Source organism: Crocodylus porosus, unplaced genomic scaffold (assembly GCF_001723895.1).
Source record: "Crocodylus porosus isolate Cpor-Errol unplaced genomic scaffold, CroPor_comp1, whole genome shotgun sequence".
Taxonomy (NCBI): Eukaryota; Metazoa; Chordata; order Crocodylia; family Crocodylidae; genus Crocodylus; species Crocodylus porosus.
Window position 1 is genome coordinate 12742441 of NW_017728927.1, and position 21610 is coordinate 12764050.

Consider the following 21610-nt stretch of genomic DNA (forward strand, 5'->3'; position numbering starts at 1 on the left):
ACTCGGCAGAGGGGGCATGCAGTATTCATAGGGAACATAGCAAAATCAGGATGGCATTGAGCTCATTTGTGCTTCTCCTTTCTTTGGAGCCTGTGGTTTGGGGTAATTGAAAACCCCATGATTTCCCTCCACCATAATTTTTTTGGTAACATGTAGATTAAAAAGCAATCTACAAAATATTCACACCAAGGGAATTTGGCAAAACTAATGCTGGAGAGGGCCCAACATCCACAAGCAAGTGAAGGAGGAGTGTGGCAGGATGGGACTCTCATAAATAGTCATTTACATAAATCATCCTCTCTATAGCCTAATGGAGCATGGCTTAATGATGAGACGGCTGCATAGTTAGCACATGCAGCCTTCCCCTTTGCCATCACTGGCTTCAATATTTAAAGCAGGGGGTTGTCAACTGGGGATACACATACCCCCAGGGGTACTTGAGAAGGCCCTAGGGGGTACGCAGGGACAGAGCACTGCCCAGGGGGTAGGGGAAGGTTGCACGTGGCGGCTGCCACCACTGCATTTGGCTGTGTGCTGCCCCCACATGTCCCCGCTCTGCATCCGGCTGCCGGAGCTACACTGCTCCGTGCCCAGCCCCCAGGAGTATACTGACCCAAAAAGGTTGACTTCCCCCCCACCCCCAATTTAAAGGGTTGATGTGCTCACCTTGTGAAGCCTCAGGAGGAGGAAGGGGCCTTCTTTGCACACCTGTGGCAAGAGTCTTTGACTTAACTGTTCATTAGCTGCCAGGGGTGTTGGTCATATGTGGCTTTATAAATAGATAGTTGGGGGGGGGGGTGTTGTTAATAAGACATTGCATTGTCAGAGTTCTTGGGAATGTCTGAGGTGCTGAGAGGCAGTGCAGTGATAGGGGAGGCAGGGACTCTGGGGATGGGTGGGATGTTTCCAGTCCCTTCGCAGTCCCTGGTGTGCTCAGTTTTAAGCAGTGTGACCTAAGCTTGCAGTGGACTCCATTGACTTAGTGCAAAAATCCCCCTTTTGATCTCCCTAGGCAAGCAGGGAGATTTAGGTTCATCTAAAAGCTGGGTTTTAATCACAAGTGTGCAAGTACCGGCAGGGGGTATTGATTCATCTTGAATGCACTCCAGAGACCCTCCAACCTGTTCCATTCAGCAGCTCCACCTTGTCCTCCGGCTCTTTCCCAGCTGTTGTTTACACTGAAGGTGAAGATGCTGCTGCTTACCCCTGCATGGGTACTAGATTGGTTTGGGGCATCTGTTTTTCAGGTATTATGATTCTTCTGAATTGGGAGCAGGCTCTTCTCTTGATGTTTCTGCAAGTTCTGTTCAAATCCCAGCCGCTCCTTTTGAGAGCAGCAGAGCAAACCCATGCTGCAAAGGCGTTCTCTTCCTGCTCTCTGGGGTGCGCGAACTGGTGCATTTGGGGAGATGTGCATAGAGCAGATTTTCATGTAAGCATCAGTGCACATACTTTCTTCAGTCTTGTCTGGCGGCTTGATTTCTGCAATTCCACCTAGGATGCTCAGCAGCAGGGAAGACTTGTGTGCCTTCAAGTATTATGCTGGATGGCAAACTAGCATTGGTTGCTCTGTTAATGGTTCACTTCACTGTGTCGCTAGGAAAATGTAATTAATTTTTACTGGTGGGAGGAGGGAGGGTACTGCAATGGCCTCAGATTTTAGTAGTGCCTGCCTTTTTTTTCAGAAAGTAACTGGCCCCCTGTCCTCTGCATCTTTCAAGCTGCATGGAGGAGGAGGAAAGCATTCAGTCCACACACCTTGTCTTGTCACCCCGAAGACTGCTACTTGTGCTTTTTAAGGACCGTCTTCCCCTGCTGCAAGTGTCAGAAGGCTCGACCATGTTCTGATTTGTTGTTCTTTTGTCTCAATAGATACCCTGCGCTATTATATTGTCTGTAGTGCTGGATACCCAAATCCCTTCCAGCAGGTGAGTTTCATCAAGCCGCACATCAGTGATTACATTACTAATCGGTGATTAGTGATTACATGCAGTCCTGGAGCAGGCAACATAAGTGAACTTAGCTTAAATTTTAGAACGCTATCTGCCTGAGATTTTCTCCTGCTTTGGTGAAAGGAGAGATCCAATGGGAACGAACACTGATGCAAGTGACCAAGTCAAGGCACGTGGCACTCCTCCAGGACATCAATCCCTGCAGTTCCAGGCACATAAGGCTGTCCAAGTACCATTTCTGAAGCAAAAGATGATCAGGACCATTGTTGGCGCCTGTCAGTTACTTGGCATTTGTCCTTGGAGCAGAGCTATTTCTCTCACTTGGGCCACGCAACGGTTCAAGTTGCTGCTGCCTCCCTGTGGCTGATGCAGTATTCACAGGTGGTGTAGGACTGCTGTGTGCAGCATTCCAGTCCTGCAGTTGAGCCACTGATGAGGATTACACGGCGCAATACCCCTACAGAAGTGCCCACATGGCCCTGCGGCACAGATGTAAAACACGCTATTGCATTCTGGCTCCTTCCTAGCACAGCATATAGGTACGTCCCCACAAGCATGCGTATGCGGTTTGCAGCACTGAAAAACTGTCGTCAGTGCCACATGTTCTCCATGCTGCTAATTTGCAGTGCAGTGACTTCTTTGAACACTGGGAGATCCTGGTGTCAAAGCGTGGCAGAGCACCTGACTAGCATGTGTTGGCTGGCCAGAGCCACACTCCAGCTTCCAGCAAGGCTCCATGTACCTGGACCAGTGCCATTGCAGCCCTGGGAGGACCCCAGGTAAGGCTGGTGGGGCTAGCCTAGGTGCTGCCCTTAACCTTCCCTGCCCCACCTGGGACAACTTGCTGCATGCCTGCAGGGGCGTGCCCAGGAACAACTAGCAGTGGCATGTGCCGCTGCTAGATGTCCCTGGGGAAACTAATATTGCTGCTTGTGGGGACATAGCCTGTGAGTGCAGCAAAGTCTTCACTTGGATTCTAACATGTATCCCAGGACCAGAATGAATTGGTTCCAGCTGCTTCTCGGCGCTCTCCCTACATTTCTGCAGAATTTTTCATTGCGTTTTGAAATAAGAAGTTTCTGGCTGGCCTTTCTCCAAAGAGAGCCTTCCGGACATGATGTGGCGCTGCTGTCAGTCACGCTCATAATCGCTCTGTGTAACGGTGTCTAGCATGCGGCTGAGTGAACTTCCCTGACACCTCCTAGCGGGGTGTCTTTGCTGCATGTGAATAAAAACAGAAGAGATATTGGCATTAACTACTTCACTGCCGACTGCTTCAGTAGAAACATCCCAGCAGTGCTCTTTATCTGTCGTAAAAGGGCTGTTGGAATTGGATGAGGAAGTTTTGGGTCAAGTCCCCAGTGCTGTAATTTCTCCTTAACCAGTGGTTCTCAACCCAAGTGCTGTGAGATTGTCCCTGGGTGGGCAGAGGTAGCTATGAGGTCTGGGTTAGAGACAGACTGGTTCCTTACCCATGCCTACCTTCCCCCAACACACGCACTCTTCACCCTCCAAAGTAGTCTTACAACACAAGGTAGTCTTACCTTAAGGAGCTAAGCTGTTTTGTATGTGCTGCCACTCTAACAGGGAGTAGTAGAGCTGGTTTAGCTCAACACAGTGCATGGGCTAATGAGCTCTGCTGAGCTGCTCCCTAGCTCCGGGGTCTGCAGCAGGCCTGACAAGAAGACGCCTTGCAGGAGGTCGGGTGGAAGACGAGTCCCAGGATTAAAAGGATTCAATAAACGGCAATATAGCCCATGTCTAAATATGTCTGAGCAAGATTTAACTTGACAGCAGCTCTTCTCCCCCGCCCCCCTTTTCCGCCTTGGGAGCTTTTGCACGTAGGTTGGCTTTGCCCCTCAGGACTTAAATGTTCATGTTTATGTTGAGCAGAAGCTGTCAGGAAGTCATAAGGCCCTGGTGGAAATGCAGGATGATGTGCTGGAACTCATGAGGTCAACCAGCAGAGAATATCCCACCTCCAAGGTAAGCTCTGTGAGCATGCCCTTCCCACCTCCGTGGCCTCAGAAATCCTTTCCCTTGGATCTGTTCTTTCCACACACACAAAAAATCCTTTCTTTCAAATAATCTCCAGCTTGTTGTTTACAGGAATATCTTATCCGCATCCAGGAGGTCCTAAATGCCACAGAGATCAATTTGCAGCACCTGACTGCACTGGTTGATTGTCGCAGTCTACATCTGGTGAGTACAGCAGGGCAGTGTGTGCAGCTGAGAAGCTGTGGCTGCTTGGATGCAGGCCCCATAGTGCTGAGCTCTCTGAAGGCAAGGGTGCAAGGACCTCAGGAGTACCAGGCTTGAGAGACTTGGCTGCTCTGCTCCTAGAGAGGACTGAGTAGTAGTGTTAGGCTGGGCAGATTAGCATAGGGAATTAGAGCTCTGAGATTTCATGGGCCTTAATTTGGTATAAACTTCATACAGCTCTGCCCAGGGTCCTTTCACACACAGTTCTTCACAGCCCTGGTTTAAGGCCTCTGCCATGGTCAACTGCAACTTTTTGCAGAGATGCAGATAAGTTGTTCAAGCCTATTTTAAGCTCAAGTGGGGCATCGGATGGAAGATCTGTAGAATTGGGAACATGACAATGACAGCTGCTGCTGCCACTTTAGGAATAACACTGAGGATTGAAGTAGAGTAGGCAGGCCTTTTTTTTTTTTTTCCTCCCTTTTCCTGTGCCTGTGGCTGAAATAACATACCTCCATCTGGACTTGAATCAGGCCCAGCATACCCAATTCAGGTCAGTAGGGTTCTTTAAAGAAACCATGAGCCTTCCCGAACCATATTATAGCAGCTTTTCAAGCTATGCTTTTAATGTTGTTAGTTGGTAAACTGCTGTGGAGGGTCAGAATCCAGGGGCAGTGAAAGCTGACTTGCAGAAAAGGCAGTGTTTTTTCTATGGTGAATACACAGCTGACTGGCTTCTTTCCCCAGGACTATGTCCAGGCTCTGACGGGCTTCTGCTACGATGGAGTGGAGGGGCTCATCTACCTGGTTCTCTTCTCCTTTGTCACTGCGCTCATGTTCAGTTCCATTGTGTGCAGTGTCCCGCACACATGGCAACAGAAGAGGTATGTGTGAGAATTGGATGCAGTCAGCTCTCACACACTCGTGTGTTCTTGGGCAATTTGCTCCTGCAGACTGGTCATTGGGTTTGTCCACTAGTATCTGGAATTCTTCACCGTGTACTCTTGAGAGTGGATTGACAGAAACCCCTAGGTCTAGTGGGAGAAGAAACTATCAACCTAGGTCCAGTGGGAGAAGAAACCATCAGTTTCTAACCAAGACCAAGGAATTCAGAATGTCTCAACTCAAAAGGTTTATTGCTGCGTACTGGTTTGGTGCCCAGTAAGAGTTCTGTTCTTCTGAGTTGGATGTTAATAGGCTAACTCAAGAAAAGAGTACTCCTTGTCTTGTATAACTATCCTGTTTTAAAAGTGCCTGTTCCCTTGTATTGCTTTTAAGGTTTTTATAAGTGGATGGGAGAGGGGGTGAGATCCTTGAAGCATTTAGGATCGTATGCTGCTTGCCTTATTCCATTCTTTGTCTCAGACTTGCCTAGCTCACTTCAGCTATGTGATTATGGCCAAATAAAAGGTGACTCCCCCATTTTACAGCAGCACTGGAATGGAAATTTCCAGCAGATATTTGATGGTTGTAAGATAATTTGACCAATTTGTCTTCCCCTAGCCTGGCAGTTAGTCAGTTGTTACACGAGTGCTCCTTTTTGCTTTTTATTTATCTGTTGAAAAGTGGACTGTGTTCCTCTGCAAAACATTCTTTTTAGCCAAGCATAATGTTTCCAGTGACTAAAAATGGTCTAGGCACCAAAATGGGGTATGGAAACTTCTGGGGAAATAAGGGGGCTTTCTTTACTGGAGAGGCTGCTGGGAATGCGTCACCTGCAGCTGTAGGGGGGTCTGCACCTGTGGCAGGGCATGTTTTCTCTTGCAGGTAAAAATCTGGTGTCAGTAACGTTTAGTTCCTTTTGTAAAATGTTGCTGCCCCCATGTGGTGCAAATGATTTCGTTGGAGGAAACTTGCTAAACTGTTTGACCCACCTCCCTGCCAGTGCAGCGTTTTGAAGTGTTGTGTTCAGTGCACTATCAGATGTGCCATGCAGCGGTGATGCATCGTGTTCTCAGGGAAGCAGAATAAGTTGGCGTGAGCAGCAAAGGGATATCGCAGTGACTAAAAAAAATCAGCAATGTCCTTCAGCTTAGGTGTCAGAGAGGAGTAATACAGTGGTAATACAGTGCTGCTGTGCTCTGAAGTTTAGAGTGCTGTCCCGTAGACCTGTACAAAGCAGCTAGTATTTGTTTTGGATTTGGATGATTCGGGGGACAGTGATTTGATTTGGTTACCCTTTTGAATCGCTGTCCTGAATCGATTTTTGGCTGAATCTGATTTGGAGATTTGGCTGCCTCCGAATCTGACAAACCATCCTCATCCCCTGCCTGGCCCCAGCTCCTGGCACTCACCAGCTCCTGTCAGGCAGGGGACGATACCCACTGCCCCGCACTGCATGGGAGACTCTGCCACGAGCCCTCAGAAGCCCTGATGGTTGCTGGTGAATGCTGGAGCTTTTTTTAAAAGAGTTGGGAGCTGGGGCTAGGCAGGGCAGCCATGGAGGGGGCCTGGGACTGGGTGGGGGCTGGGGAGTGCTCAGGGGGGATGGAGTAGGCAGGGGATGGGGCCTGGCAGGGGTTCTCATGGTCCCCTCCCCTGCTCCCTACTTACCACAATGGAGTGGAGGTCCAGCTCCCTGTGGCAGGAAGCAGGGACTGTCCTGAATCTCTAAAGCTGTCCGAATCTTTTCTGAACTGATTTGGAAAGCTTCGAATAGATTCTGACCTTTTTATTGGTCTCCTGATTCAATTTGGAGATTCGGCTGCCAGATTTCCTCCAAATTGAATCGCCACCCGAAGCTTTGCACAGCCCTACTGTCCAGTACATGTAGTGGATGGGGGATTCCTGTATCTTGTTTTCCAGGCTGAACGGCAGATTCCCTCTGTGCTTGAATCCACTTAAGCTTGTTAATGTGCTCATTCAGTTGGTGCTTCATGGAGGTTCTGTGTTGCCCTATAGTAAACCTTTTAGCAATGTTTCTTTCCTTCTGTTTTAACTGGCAACCCTGTAAACTCACTTTAGGATCTAAGCATTCATCTGTTTTCTCTTATATATCCTAACTAGTCCGAAAGGCAGCTACCATCAGTGTCTTTTCATGGATGGAACAGAGATTGGCTGTGTAACTGGATCAATGTTGTTGATGCCTATGAAGGAATAGAATTGCCTGGTCTCGTATCTAATGGAATGGTTCCACAGAGCTCCTCAGCATAAACCTATGTTTACTAAGTCAGTAAGATTCAGTTGCAGCACCCAAGAGGCAGAGCTGTCAAATTAGATGACTCCATTGATATATGGCATATTTTGGGATGAGCATGGGCAAAGCCTACTGTGAAGAACTAGCTCTAGTCAGTACAAGGTTCATGTTTCTGTAAACAGACCCACCCTGGAATAAATGGTAAGATTACTTTTGTAACCACAATGGCATGAGCATAAACCTACCATTGTGCAAATGCATGCATAAATCCAGCTTTTCAAAGTAGCAAGAGCTTTGTTTTTAGGATGGAAAGAACAGCCTCTAGGCACAGATGCTATTGTCACCAGTAACTAAAGTGTTCGGTGTACACACATGCATACACATGTGTACTCATACGCGTAGAAACTGGAGAAGCGTGCTTATGATCTTGCCATGTGTAACATGGGAAAACCTTGGGAAGCCAGTGCAACAAATGGAATTTAGTGGAAATTGAAGCCAAGTGAGGCTTCAACTGGTGGGAGAAGACTATGAAATGCCCATACTGTAACATGCCTCCTTTAACCAGATGCTTTCTTGGATGCATCCACACTTCAGTTGCATGGGTGGGGAGTTTGTGTATTTGACTGGTCTGCCAGGCCCTGGGGGAAGGACTTGGGATGTTGTTAAGAGATATCACTGTTTTGAGAGAGTCCAGATGGTGACTGTGGGAGGTCTGAGTCATTCTGGTGGTGGGGGAAGAGAGGTTTTGTGGGTTGTACTCCATGCTGCCATATTGAGACTTGCTGAATGGTTCTCAACGAGGAGGTGTGAAGGGTAGTTGTGTTAGTCGGATAACCACACGCTTTGGTATTGTGCAGACCCTGCTAATGTCGTGACTTTGAGGATAACTTTCTTTCTTTCCTGCAGGAGTTCAGATGATGATGGGGAGGAAGAGTCTGCTGCTCAAGGGAACAGACAAACCCATGATAATCTGTACAGGGTGCATATGCCCAGCCTCTACAGCTGTGGGAGTAGCTATGGCAGTGAGACCAGCATCCCAGCAGCAGCTCACACAGTCAGCAATGCTCCTGTCACAGAGTACATGTGAGTAGCCACAATGGGCAGCCAATTCTATCCAGATTGCCTTGATTCAGCTTAGTGGCAGGTGCCCACTGAGCAGAGGCAGCTGAAAAGGCCTTCAAGGCCAGCTCTGCCTTGAATTGGAGAAGCTTGTTAATAGCAGCCCTAACTGAGACAAAAATGATAAAAGGCTTGCAACTATTGCTCTTAGTGGAAGAAAATACACTTTTACTTAATGTGGGAAAGCTTGCTAATGCTGCAGTAGAAATATTGTAGTAGGTAGGTTACCTGAAACCACTTGCTGCCTGATGTTGTTGGTGTTGAATATTATCTTCCTAGGGAAAGGTTGGAGAGGGGTTTCACTTGGCTTCCATTGTATGATAAGTCTCGTGTCTCAAGACCCCATTAATCAGATGCAACTGTTCTGCCAGAGTTTTATGCTTCCCACGTGGTTGGGAGCTGCAGAACCACAGGTTCAGCCTTTGCCTGGAAGGCAACTCTGCTGTCTTTGCAGTCTGGGTTCAACCACTTCAGGGCCTTCATTTAGTAGACACCCCTTCCACAGAGCTTCGCACTTTAACCACCTGCATGGCCTGTTTGTCTTGGATTGCTTCATCTTTTGCTTGCCCTCCTCACCAATGCATTCTCTTTTAATTTGGTTCCACTTTTGGTTTGGGGGCAGGGAACCAGAGTTCAGATGCAGCACTCCATATGCATTCTCTTTTACAATGGTTCCAAGGGACGGGTGGATTCCCCTCATGGCATGCCAGTGATGGGACATGTAGGAAAAGCATTCCAGGAGCTGGATTTGCGGTGGTATTTTCAGGAAGCAGCCATGCCCTCAGTCCTAGACTCTCTCTGTCTCTGCCAGATCCAGAGTCCCCATACGGAGGAGGGGGCCACGTGCATCTGTCACCATCTATGTTTCCCTTCCATAGGAGCCAGAATGCAAACTTCCAGAACCCCCGTTGTGAGAACACCCCTCTGATTGGCCGGGAGTCCCCACCTCCCTCAGTAAGTTTGTCTTTACTGCTTCTCTCTGCTTCAGCCTCCAAGGCCAACTTCTGCTTTGGAGATGCACACGTGCCACTCTTGTAATACCTCCAGGGGGTGCTGATTGTGCAGCTGGAGGCAGGATCTGGCCCCTACATGGTAGAAAGCTATGTAGACAAGTCATGTCTAAGCTGCCATGGAGAATCAAAGCAGAGTGTGCTGTTGTGGTCACATATATATGTATGAGCAAGATCAAACTCACTCTACAAAATCACATAACACTCTGGTCCCTGTCCAGTGAACACTGAAGTGCATGAGTCGCGTTTTGGGTGACTTCAGTGCCATTCTTCACATGCATGCTGTTACTCACTTTTGCAGCATTGGTCCCTAAGGCTCAGAAAGAAGTTGTAAACTCAGAGTGAATGCTGAAACTCTCTCCTTAATCTGCCCTGCGAAGATGAGAAGAAACTTCCGATTTATTTTTAGTTTTATTCTTTGTTTCACAGCATTTTTAGATGTTATTTTAGAATTTCTACTCCTGTATTTAATTTCCTGAGGAGGAAAAAAAAAAAAATCTTTCATGGAAGGTTCTTTGGGAGCTTGGAGTGGCTTGGTAGCCGTTTCAGTCTGTTGGGTAAAATGCAGAGCTTTTATTTATGCCTTTGTAAAAGGTAGCTGAATCTTGTCCTCATTTTGCTGGATCCTGTGACTCTCTCTTCAGCACCATAACCACGTGGGGAAATGGGCCATCACACTGCCAGCTACTAACCTGCTAACAGTTACCAAGGATGCCAAGCAACACGCTTTCATGTTGAACCAGGCAGGCTTATTATAGTTACCATACTCGCTATTGGATCCAATTCAGGTTAACCAAGGGGGGGCCATGGGGCACTTCATGGTCTTATTTACATGCAGTCAGAAGTTCCTCTAACTTCAGCAGTGGCAAAATAGATAGGCAGCCCTTGTCTCATGCTGGCTGGGGTTTTTTGAACTTGCTTGAAATTGGAAAAGAAAAATTTGGGCCCCTGGTGTTCTGCACTTGAGCTCAGGAAGTGTTCTCGGCTCTTGGCAATGGGGCTGGCTTCAGAGGAAGTGTTGGTGCAGCCTACAGCACAGTGCCACCAACCACTGCTTTACCACTGGTATCTTGCATTGCAATCAACTCCTTTTAATACTGCACAGACCTGTATTGGTTGCTTCCTCTGGGGCAGAGCCCTGCTGAAGATCACTTCCCATCCCCAGAGCTCTTCTGCCTCAGAAAAGAGGCTTCTTTCTGCAGGGACTTTAGCCTTGGTTGAGAGGATTCCCTGGTGCTTCAGTAGCTGGTTGCTTTAATGACCTCAAGGGTGTATCCTAAGTCTTGATGCCTTCAGCTGATTTCTGAGAAGAAATGCTGGTAAGGGCTTTTTTTTTTCAAAGGAATTTCACTTGAGAACCAAGTGGGAAGGGGTCTGGGGAGCAGTACATCCTGGTGTAATGGACGAGGTGGAGAGGGGACACCTAATCCCCTGTCTCAGCTGTGGAGATGACTGTCCAAAAGGTGTGAGGACTAGGGTATAGCAGCAAATTTACCTTCCAAATAGATGAAAACATTGGCCCAAGCTGTTTAAGTTGAGGGAGGAGAAATGTGTCCCTTCTCACCTGCCACCCAGGCAAGTAGTGGGATAGAGAGGACCCTGTGGGATGTCGAACCTCCATGCTAAGTGGCTGAGGCCACGGTGTGAATGGAAGAAAAAGCTGATGGCACGCAAATCGGCCAACAACCCTGCAGTACGGACACTTCCCCTTTGGGTGTCGTGGCCATGAATGGAACCACGCAAGCAGAATCAAGGACATGGGACAGGCCAGAGGTATCCTGTGCGGCTCAGCTCGTGGGAACTGACTGAGAACCAGGCTGTAAGGATCCGACTGCATTGTTTGTCCTTTTTTTCTTTTCTCCCTGTCATTCCTTCTGTCGTCTCCTTCTTACCCCAGGGCCATTCCTGTAGGGGGATAGAGCCCTCATTGTCACTGGCACACATCACAGCGTTTCACTTGCTTGCACTGTGTTTTTCATGCACGTTGAGGCTGCACTCTCTTTTTCTCTCTCTCTCCTGCGTCATCACAGTTGTATTTGGCTGCCATGGACAGTAGCAGCCATATGAGCTGGCAGTTTAAGCCCTCGGACAGTGCACGGACGTACTGGTAACAGCGCCCACAAATGGAACAGGTACTGAAATAAGGTCCTTCTCGCTCAATCCCTTCTCCACTCCCACCTATCCCTCTCATCCCTGCACTATTTACCCTAGGCCAGTGCCTTATTTCTTCACGTTCCCTCCCCCTGCACCTTCCACCCCATCCCTTCCTGCCAAGAGTTAAGCTAAGCAGGCCTGCCCTGGTGCTGACTTGGTGGGTAGCTTCAACACTTCCCCTTGGCACTCGTCCCCGTGCATTGCAGCGGCCAGAGATCCCGTGCGAGCCCACATCGCTGCGTTCGAGAACAGGCTGAACACCTGGCCCCAGCAGTCCCAGGAAGCAAATCTGTTCCAGTTCCTCATTGCAAGAATCCAATTAGAACAGTAACAAGACTTGGCACACGAGCCTTTTAATAAGGACTGGCTGTTAGTTTCCACCTTGGTCTCCTTTTTGCTCTGACTGCCGCTCATTATCTCACCAATGTGATGACCCATGCTAGAGACCAAGGATATACCTTTTTTACCATCAATTTTAAGTTCCTCCACAGTCTGAACAACATGGTTGTCCTTAGGATAGCTGGCCTAAATGGGCTGTCACATGGCTTATCAGAACCAGCAGCCCCTCTCAGAGCTTAGCTGTTCAGTTGCCCATTTTATATTTTATCCTAGAATTCAAGGTGTGGAATAAGCAAGTTTTTTTTTTTTTTAAAAGCAATTCTCCCAGGTGTCCAGACACATGTTAACATCCTTGATTCTACATAGCTCTGTTCTAACACTTCCTTGTGCCAAAAGTATTCCATTAATTTCCTACATATGCTGGATGGAGCACTTGAGTCCTTTCCTGGCATCAGTCCGTAGTTAACAGGAGGTGGTTAAGACCCATCTCCAAGATGACAGAACCCCTCATTTCTTCTCTCAGCTCAAGGGCCATTTACCATAGGAAGGGAGCAGTTGTCTGAACCGCATTTTACAGTTGCAGTTTATGAACTGCCTGTGGTGTATCATCTGAATTCCTGGGCAGCACACCGGCTGAGATCAGCACAGAGATCTTTGCAAAGAAAGTGGTAATCGCAGCCTAACTGGAACACGTTAGCTCCAGCTGGAATGCAGGACCGTCTCCAGTCGGGTGCTGCAGCCAGTTTGCACTCAGCTCCCAGCCAGACTTGTACATACAGCTGCTGCTCCTCTGCATCTGCCATTCCTCCAGGGGCTCGTACACTTTTACCTTGCACTGGTGACCATTCTCTCATGTCACTGCTTGGTCTGCATTCTTGCCGCCTCTCGCCATTTGTCTGCTCTGCTTTTATGGGGTGCTTGGGGGTTTCTGAGACACTGGCTGACACGTGGGATCAGGGGTGGGCAGTTGCTTTGATGTTCTCTGTCACTGTGCATGACATGAACGGGTCTGTGTGCACACTTAATGCATGCTGCTCGTGCTGTCCAGAATGTCACCGCTTCCTTCACTCTGTTCTAACAGTCTTGCAGAGACCTTTCTTGGGTGTCAGGTCCTGGTGCTTGTGTGCTTCCTTATTCCACAGGTATTGCATTGGTGCTTTAGCGATGCTGTTTAAGGATCCGTCAACACCTCTTTATCCTCACCTTTTTTTCCAGGGAGTTAACTCTGAGTTTAAAATGTTTACTAGACTTAGACTTGACCCAAGGATCAAGGCTTTACCAGAATCACGCTCAGAGTCACATGGCTCACTGGAAAAGTAACAAGAAACCCCCCTGCTTTTCTTAAAGCTTTGCTTGGAACTTGGTAGCCCTCCTGGAAACTAGAACCATTTTGCTATTCCAGGATTCACTGGTTATAGCCGAGTACCTCTCCCCACAACCTTCCCCATGAAAAGACCTGCATATTAAACTCTCTAGTTCAGGGGTCAGCAACACTTTTGGGCAATGCCACAAACTCCCCAACTAGACTTGGAATATGTTGGCGTGTCAGGGGCAGGTGGTGGGGCATCTGCAAGGGGCCCAGTTCTTGTGGCAGTGCAACCTAGGCCCCTTCCCCCACCGTCTGTGCACAGGCATGCGTGCACCTGTCTCCAGCAGAGAGCCAGGCCAGGGCTCTGTGTCCCCGGTGCAGCTGCCTGCAGCTTCCCTGTTGCCTCCTCTGAGCAGCCCAGGCTCCATGGTGCATGGCAAGGGTCTGCTCCAAGTCTAGACTGGCTGTGGCGGGCAGCTGGGATGTGGCAAGCAGCTGCACCAGCATCCACAGAGCCCCAGCCCAGCTTGTTGCCAGCAGTGGATGCATGCACGCCTCAGGGTGTATGGTGGGGAAGGAGCCAGGGGCTGCTCTGCCACAGCAAGGATTGGGCCCTTCACTGCTCATCTGCCACTGGTAACGAGCTGGGCCGGGGCTCCGCAGACCCCAGTGCAGCTGCTTGTAGCCTCCCAGCTGCCTGCCACTGCTCACCTGAGCTCTGGGCAGGCTCTTGTTGCCTGCCACAGAGCCCAGGCTGTTTGCAGCAGGCACTGGGGAGGCTGCAAGCCAAGCCCTGGCCTGGCTCACTGCTGGTGGCGGGTGTATATGTGCCTTAGGGCAGATGGTGGGGGACCCAAAGGGGCCTGATCCATGTTGTGGCAGTGCAGCCCTAGCCCCTTCAGTGCCATCTTCCCCAAGGCACATGTGCCAAGCAAAATGCCTTCATGTGCCACGCTCTGCCATGTGCTGGGGTTGCTAACCCCTGCTCTCGTTATTTAAGGTACTTTTATTAAACTATAAAGTTTCAAGCCTAGCAGTTTTATTTTCAAATTCATTTTTAAAGCATGGTAAGATTTTAGGGCCTTAATAATGAAAGGGGATAAAAAAGGCCGGAGGTAGTTTCTGTAAGTCCTTCTCACGCTAAGATGACTAGCGCTATGCAGGGGGTGGGTGAGGTGCATCTGCTTATTTTGTAGACAGTTTTGCCATACAGTTTAATTGCGGTGCAACTCACGATCTGCAGAGACCTCAAGTTTTTACCTGGTGAATATTTAAGTGTGGAGTCTCAAATCGAAGGACTCCATGCACGTTGGTGTTCTGAACCAAGAGTTCTCATGCATGGAAACTTCCACTGCTAATCACCCAGCAATTGGCGAATATACCCAGCTGGTACTTAGTGGTGAAAAACGTTAGTGAAAGGAGGCCTAATTGGCAGGGGTAAAACGTCTTCAAAATGTTGTAATACAAATATAGAAGCCATAGCAGATGTAGCTCACTGCTAACACTTCTAGCTCACTGGTAAGTGAATGATTGCTGAGATCCATCAAGCATCTCAAGACCAAATCAAAACCAAATGCCTGTGTACTCATGATTGCCCAGTATGAAAGCGGGCAATATAATCAAAATAGGTATTAAAATTTGTATCCCTAACATGATGTGAAAAACAATATATGGGTGTAGCTTGTCCTGAAGACTCCTTTTCAGACCTGAAGGATCCAGAATAGACTTTCTTAAACCTTCTATGAAAGCTGTTTTTTGGTATTAATTTTTTTTTTAAAAGAAAGGAAATTAAATACAATCTTCTGTCTTGAAAGAACTGCTACAGATGAGCCATTTGCAAGCAACTCAATTGAGTCCAAAGTGTCACCCGTTAGATGTGAACTGTTCGGCTCACACTATGATGCTTAACAGTTTGTTTGTTTTTTAAGCAGGCAGAGGCACGATTGTTTAACTGTACCAGTAACCTAGTCGACTTTGGTCCATATGGCTGCAGCTGTCTTGCTCTCATAACTAATTGGTGTATCTACACCTACTAGCTTGCGTAAACATTGGTATCTGCATTCAGGGCGTCTATCTCATGCTCCTTCAGCAGGGTGGATGCGTTCTTACCTGACGTGACAATCCACTTTACGCAGGGCAGTACACTTGAGGATAACTAGCTGCTTGGGATCCCATGTACCCTTCCAAAATTGCTGTGCTACATTATCTTGTTACCAGCTCACCATGCAGTCTGAGCGAAATGTTGGCTGGCTCAGCTGCTTCGAGTTTTGAATTAAAAGCTGTGTGCGGACATACAGCCCTACTTTAAATGAACCATAACAGTTCAAAGACGGTTAAAATTTGGGAAGTGGACAGGATCTTAGGCATGACAGACCTGAGTTAAGGAGAGAACTTCAGCCTTAACTCTGACTCCCCTGGCTTGTGTCCGCTTGTGAGACAAATTGGGGTGGGTTTAAAACAAAGCAAAACTCCGTGCTCGTCTGTCTGTCCAGTTCTTCCTTGACTTTAAATCATTCCGTTTCTGGGTGGCATTTAAAACTACTGTGTTGTTGGATAAATGGGAGCAGTCCAGTGCTTTTTGACCTCTTGCATGTCTGTAGACATATGTAGTACGGCTTCAAAATGCTGTTCATTAGGTTGTATCTGTCTCTTGATGTGAGAATTCTGCAGAGACTGGCTGTAAGTCTATATCCAGGAAGCGACTGGGGGCAGGGGGAAATGTGTTCCTAGTTTCTTTATCTAAATGCTCCCTGCTCTTTGAGAACCTGGTAGGTGAGGGGTGTTTCCCTCTGTCCATTCCACGTTTTCCTTTTCCTACCCCTGCTTTCCGCACAGTATAGAGGGAAGATTACTGATTAAATGGTTCTCCTTTTCACAAGACCTTTTTCAGCCTGTCCTCTGAAGAAACCCATGTAAAGAACTTTAGATTTTTTTTTTTTAAGTTCTTTGAGCTAATTTGGTTGATGCAAGGTTTTTTGGGGTTTTTTTACCAGTACTTCAAACTTTACTTTTGTGATAGTGGGATAGCTAATATTTAAGCAGCTGTGTAATGCGTCATTCCTGCTACTAGTTAGATGCACATGTGAGAGCACACACTTTACATTAAGAAATTAGTGTTGGATTGGTGTCCTATCTCACTCACTTTGAAAGGCATTTAAGAATGTGTAGTCAACAAATAGTAGCATATCAAGTAGTATACAAATACACTACATTTTAGTCTTGCTGAAATGGGCATATCTTCTCCGTGGTGCAGAATCAGTCCTGAACACGGGAATGCTGCTGGCAAAATTCAGTTAGCACTGAAAAACACTTTGGGGCTCTGCTGTGGAGTTCTGGGACATGCCATCATGATCTTGTCCAAGAGGCAGGGCAAAAGGTATTGCAATATAACTGATACGCTTAGTTTCATAATTACATTTTTCTTGGCTTTTTGGGTAGCCAGCTTCATTATGCAGTGTCAGTTATAAAGTGCTAAAAATCTAGACATATGGGTAGCATTGTCAGGAAGTTTTAAGTCTCTGTTCACTGCCCAGCTGTGAAGTGGCTGTTCATACTATGAAGACACATGGAGTGCCAGCTGCAGGAGCAATAACACCATGCTTATGGTGGCTTTCTTAGACATGCTCACATACAGAGGCCAAGACTTCATGCTTACCTCTGCATGTGGGGAATAATGTTTGAAGTGGCATAGCTCTGCTCCTAGCAGCTCTGAAATCTGAGTAACACAGGCTCATCCAAAGCACCTTAAATTCCCTCAACATTAACTAGCAAAGCTTCTTGGCCGCTGTGAGTTTCTGCCATTCCCCACCGAAAGCACAGCTGTGCCTACTACCAGACTAGTTCTAAACTAATTCTTGATGTCACCCATCCCATTGCTGGTTGATAAGTCCCAAGTGACTGCATCTTTTCCCAGCCTGGTCAATGTTTGAAACTATCTCAGATAATTTATTAGTATGTATGCAAAGGCCACAATCACCCTTCTTATTGTAGCAGAATGAAAGCTTATTGCTCTGACTTGACTATATTATGACCTGTGGAAACCAACCTTGTTGTGGTTTCACTTCTGTGGGTCCATGGCTGCCCTGTCAACAGACATGGGCATAAACCTACACCCGCAGGGATTTGTTCTTCAGCGGTCCTTGGCCATAATTGTTGTGATGCCTGTGGTCTGTTGAAGTCCCTGTTGCACACTCTCAGTATAACTCACTCTTCTGGGGGGTTTTCGAAGCTTTTCATCCTTCTACATGGCTGAAGAAAACAATACAACTGACTGCTGAGTCAAAAAAAGGCTGAAATCCGGAGATGTGTGTTTACAAGAGCAGTGCGCCCTCATCCCCCCTCTTACTCCTACTTAAGTATGGAGTACTCATGAAACACCGATTTATGGTGCCTCTTGGCACTGGTATTTCCTTCCTGGTGGGGATAAGGGGTATAGGTTATTAGTATGTATGCAAAGGTTGCAGCCAGCCTCTTCCTGCAGCAAAATGAAAGTTTGTTGCTCTGCCTTGACTATTTGACTATGTTATGATCTGTGAAAATTTCCCTTGTTGGAGACTTCAAGAGAACCAAGCCGAGAGGCTTCTTGGTAAGCCACGAATAAACCAAAATGAGCTTGGGAAGTGGTAATAGCCCAGCGTTTCATGTTGGTGCTGCTCATTTTGACTTACCGTTTGTTTTATTTTTTTTGTCTTTCTCCAGTACACCTCCAGCATGAGAGCCAAATACCTCGCCACCAACCAACCTCGCCCAGACTCTGGCAGTGTGCATTAAAAATAACACACAGTAAACTAAACAGATGTGCCAACTGCTGTGCCCCCCCACCTGTGCTGTCCTCAACCCTGCTGTCCTGCCCCAAACCCAGCGCAGATCCTCCTCCTCCTCCTCCTCCTCCTGCTTCTCCAGTACAAATCACCCCTCCAACCTGGTACCTGTCTCTTGGGAATCTGAATGGATGCCCCTTCCAAATTAAACCTACATCTAGCTGTACCTGGTAGGGGAAGGAAGAGAGAGAGAGAGAATGAGCATGCACATGCAAGCATCTGAAAAAAAGATCACCAGCTCATCTAGGTTTGCTGTGTTTGGGGCCAGCTCTGTCAATAGCCTATCAGGAAATGTTTGCAAACACCTCTGCTTCTGACCCCCCCCTCCCCCCTCCATTCTCCAGAGGGACTGGATGAAAAACGATTTCTATCTTCAGCTTGGTGAGGGGATCAGCAAATCTGCTCAGCCTGCAGCGTGTTGAAGAAGGAAATGCTCCTTGCACGTGGCTGTCATGGGCAGAGAAGGAAAGCCATGCCCATGGGCCACCTCTTCAATGCCTGTGCAGCCGGTGTTTCTGCAGAAGTCGTCTTGCCTCTTGTCCCCTGTGGAAATTTGCCTTCTGGTGCACTGAATATCTGCTTTACTTGGGAGCTCTACCTTGGCTTTATTTAGAACAAACAGAGCCACTGTGTCTCTGGTGATGTTGGTCAGCTCAATTCCTCTTTCTTTCCCCTTTCTATTCAGCTTTTGAATTCTCGAGGAGGAACTGCATGTTCCCAGCACCAGCCAGCTGCCCTGGATGTGTCCTTGCCTGGCCATAGCTCTGCGCCTGACCTTTCTGCTCCGTCAGGGAAGCCCATGTCTTCGCAGATGGCATTCTGGGCATTGCCTTTGTGAGATCAGCACACCGAGATCAAATGAGCCAGCAACCAACCCACTTGGTGCCAAATTTTTCCAGGAAAAGACTTTGTAAGGGTATAAAGGTTGTCGGGGGGGTTTTGGTTTGGTGGGGTTTTTTTTTTTTTTTTTTGGTTTTTTTGCACTAACTAGTTTCCGCTCTCTAGGGCAGTAGCCTGGCACTTGGTTTTGTGGGACAGTCAACTTGCAAAGGCAAAAGAGACTAAGCGCCAGTGGATTTATAACAAATGCAAGAACTCCGAGGGTGTGGCCCATGGCAGATTGCTGGACTCTTCTTATGAGTTGGGGTGGTGTGTTGCATAGAAATATGGAGTCTCAGAGCATTGGCTGTAGTGGAAATCCCTGGGGCGCACACCCCAAACACCTCAAAAGATTGGCAATTTCACCACCACCTTTCCTCGCCAGAATCGTAAATCAAAGTGAAGTCTCAAAACTATTGTGAATGTCAGAACAAGGTTTTGTTTTGTTTTTTTTTTTTAATTGTATTTTTATTCCTCCTCATATTGCTAACCACTAACATCAGGCACATGCATACAGACTCCCAGAGCCTCCTTGGCATGAAACACAGGTGTGGTAGGTGGCGGGTGGGGGACACGTTTGGTGCCCGGAGAGGGGGGAGGCATCACACATCAATTTCGCACTTTCCATTGAAGAATGGTGCTCTACAGGGCATAGACCACTTCATATTAGAAAAGAACCCACCCTGCAGCGATGATGCAAGTAGTGTGTAGTGTTCATTCTCAAGTAAGTAAAAGACGCCTTTTATTTTACCTTTCTGTACAAGCCATTTTGACCCAGTCGTTTGGGTTGATGTCAAGCCAGTGACAGGAGGAGTCAAAGTAATCATTGAGGTTGGGACACTGGACAAGACAGCTCAAACCTCGCTCTGTGATGTTGAGACTGCATTGGGGAAGAGGATCCATTTCTCACCTTTCTGTTCTCTCTGCATAGAGTGTACGTTACGTAGCCTTTCAGCCTACCACTGCCTCTCCTCGGGCCAACGTCATTGGATTCCCCCAGACTTGCAGCCAGATCTGTGCACTGTGCCCTTTATGCTTCGACTAGGTCATGAGTTATCTTATCATCGCTCTGTGGATTGTTGCATATTCCACTGCTCATTAACCAGGGTGCTAACACTTCTCTTAGCAAGTCACCTACTTGGAGGGAAGAGCAGCAGGTAGGGGGCAAGTCCTGAGATGCCTCTAAGAAGCTGGTAGCTGGCAAGTTCTGGGTAAGCTTCAGACCCTTGGAGAAACAGGGTGAAGGAAGGGAAACAGCACACAGCCCAGTTCTCTGAGAAGGAAAGGCTTTGAGGAAAATGCCACCATGCTCTACTCCCCTTCTCTTAGTCTGACGGGAAAGCTGAGCACATCTGTGTGAGTACAGACCACTTAGCCTAACAGCTTCTGGCCGGCCACCTGGCTACTTATAGCACGGCAATGGGTGTAACCAACTGGGAAAACCAAAACTGTATTGTCAGTATTTCAAAGCCCCATGGTTTGCCACTTAATAAGCACATCAAATCCTTTCCCAGGTCATCTCAGCCAGGTAGGGTCTGCAGGCTCAAAAATACTACTTACAGTTGTAGTTTTAGAGAGGAGTTGTCATTAAATTTGCTGCCTGCCTCTTGGTACTGTGGCCCCAGTACTCAGAGGCAAATGCTACTTGAAGGAGAAGGCAGCAGAAGGAGGGAACCTTCCATCAAACAGGTGCTTTCACTGTCGACTTTGCCATATGAAGGATGCAGCATCACTCTTCTTGTGTCCCATGGAGCCATGGATGGAGGTGGGATGTGGAATGCCTCTGTTCCTACTGTCCATGTTAGTAAGGAGGAAAAAGCTAGTACCTTTAAGGGCTGCATCCAGGTCAGAAATGGTGTCAGCTTGCTTTCATCCAAGGTTTGGCTTAATTACTAAGTGCATTGTTTACAGCACAGTTTACAACAGTGATGGGGGTTCAGAGTTCTGTAGCAAGATGCAAGTTGGAGATCTCTGCTTGACTGTGCAGCGAGAGGGTAGTGCCATGGAGACTGACCTCTCCTCTGCCACCTCCTTCAACCCCACGTGCCAGAGAAGCAAGGTTGTGGGGCGAGCTGTGGTGCTCCTTATTCCAGCCAGGACCTCCTTTACTTGACACAGATTTTGCACTTTTGTAAAGAACATGGAGCCCTACTCTCCTGTGGCATGTGATACAGGAGCCTGCATATGTTACCACAACTGTTTTTTTTTTTGTTTGTTTTTTTAATGGATCCTTGAGCCACGCTGCAGAATTCCTCGGGGCAAGTCCAAATGGGTCTGCTTCAGAGCCAGTAGTATGTTGGTTCATCTAGATGTAAGATGAATGGCAGAGCCTGTTAGTGGCCAATCTGGTGTAGTCTGTACATACCCTGAACTGATGCTATTGCAGTATGTCTGTGGAGTGGCCCTTTTCCCAGCAGATCTCCCAGCCTGACCCCCCTGTAGAGTGAACGGCAGATGCTGACTGGCAGAGAGTAACATGTTCAATGGCATTACTGGTAACCAGAATCCAAGCTCTCGGATGTGTAGTGAGTAAAGCTGCAGAGATTTTTTTTTTTTTTTTTTTTTTCCCTCTTCCATAACTTTTTAATGTGATAAAATGTCAATGCCATATCACTCGGGATGAGCTGCATCCCAGCTTGACTTGTTGACAGCGTATCATCTCAGAACCTGAGCCATGTTACTGATTGCTA

General features: G+C 47.6%; 1 protein-coding gene across 1 annotated transcript in view; it reads left to right on the forward strand.

Annotated features, from left to right (window-relative positions):
• The window catches only part of TTYH3 (tweety family member 3), a gene marked incomplete at its 5' end in the record, with an annotated part of 92659 nt that extends 74387 nt beyond the window's left edge, over window positions 1-18272 (forward strand). Inside the window, 7 exons of the mRNA XM_019542153.1 lie at window positions 1873-1928; window positions 3846-3938; window positions 4062-4154; window positions 4902-5038; window positions 8197-8373; window positions 9288-9363; window positions 17920-18272. Of these exons, the coding sequence (XP_019397698.1) occupies window positions 1873-1928; window positions 3846-3938; window positions 4062-4154; window positions 4902-5038; window positions 8197-8373; window positions 9288-9363; window positions 17920-17991 (704 nt within the window). The remainder of the gene's footprint in view (window positions 1-1872; window positions 1929-3845; window positions 3939-4061; window positions 4155-4901; window positions 5039-8196; window positions 8374-9287; window positions 9364-17919) is intronic.
• Window positions 18273-21610: the final 3338 nt, after the last annotated feature.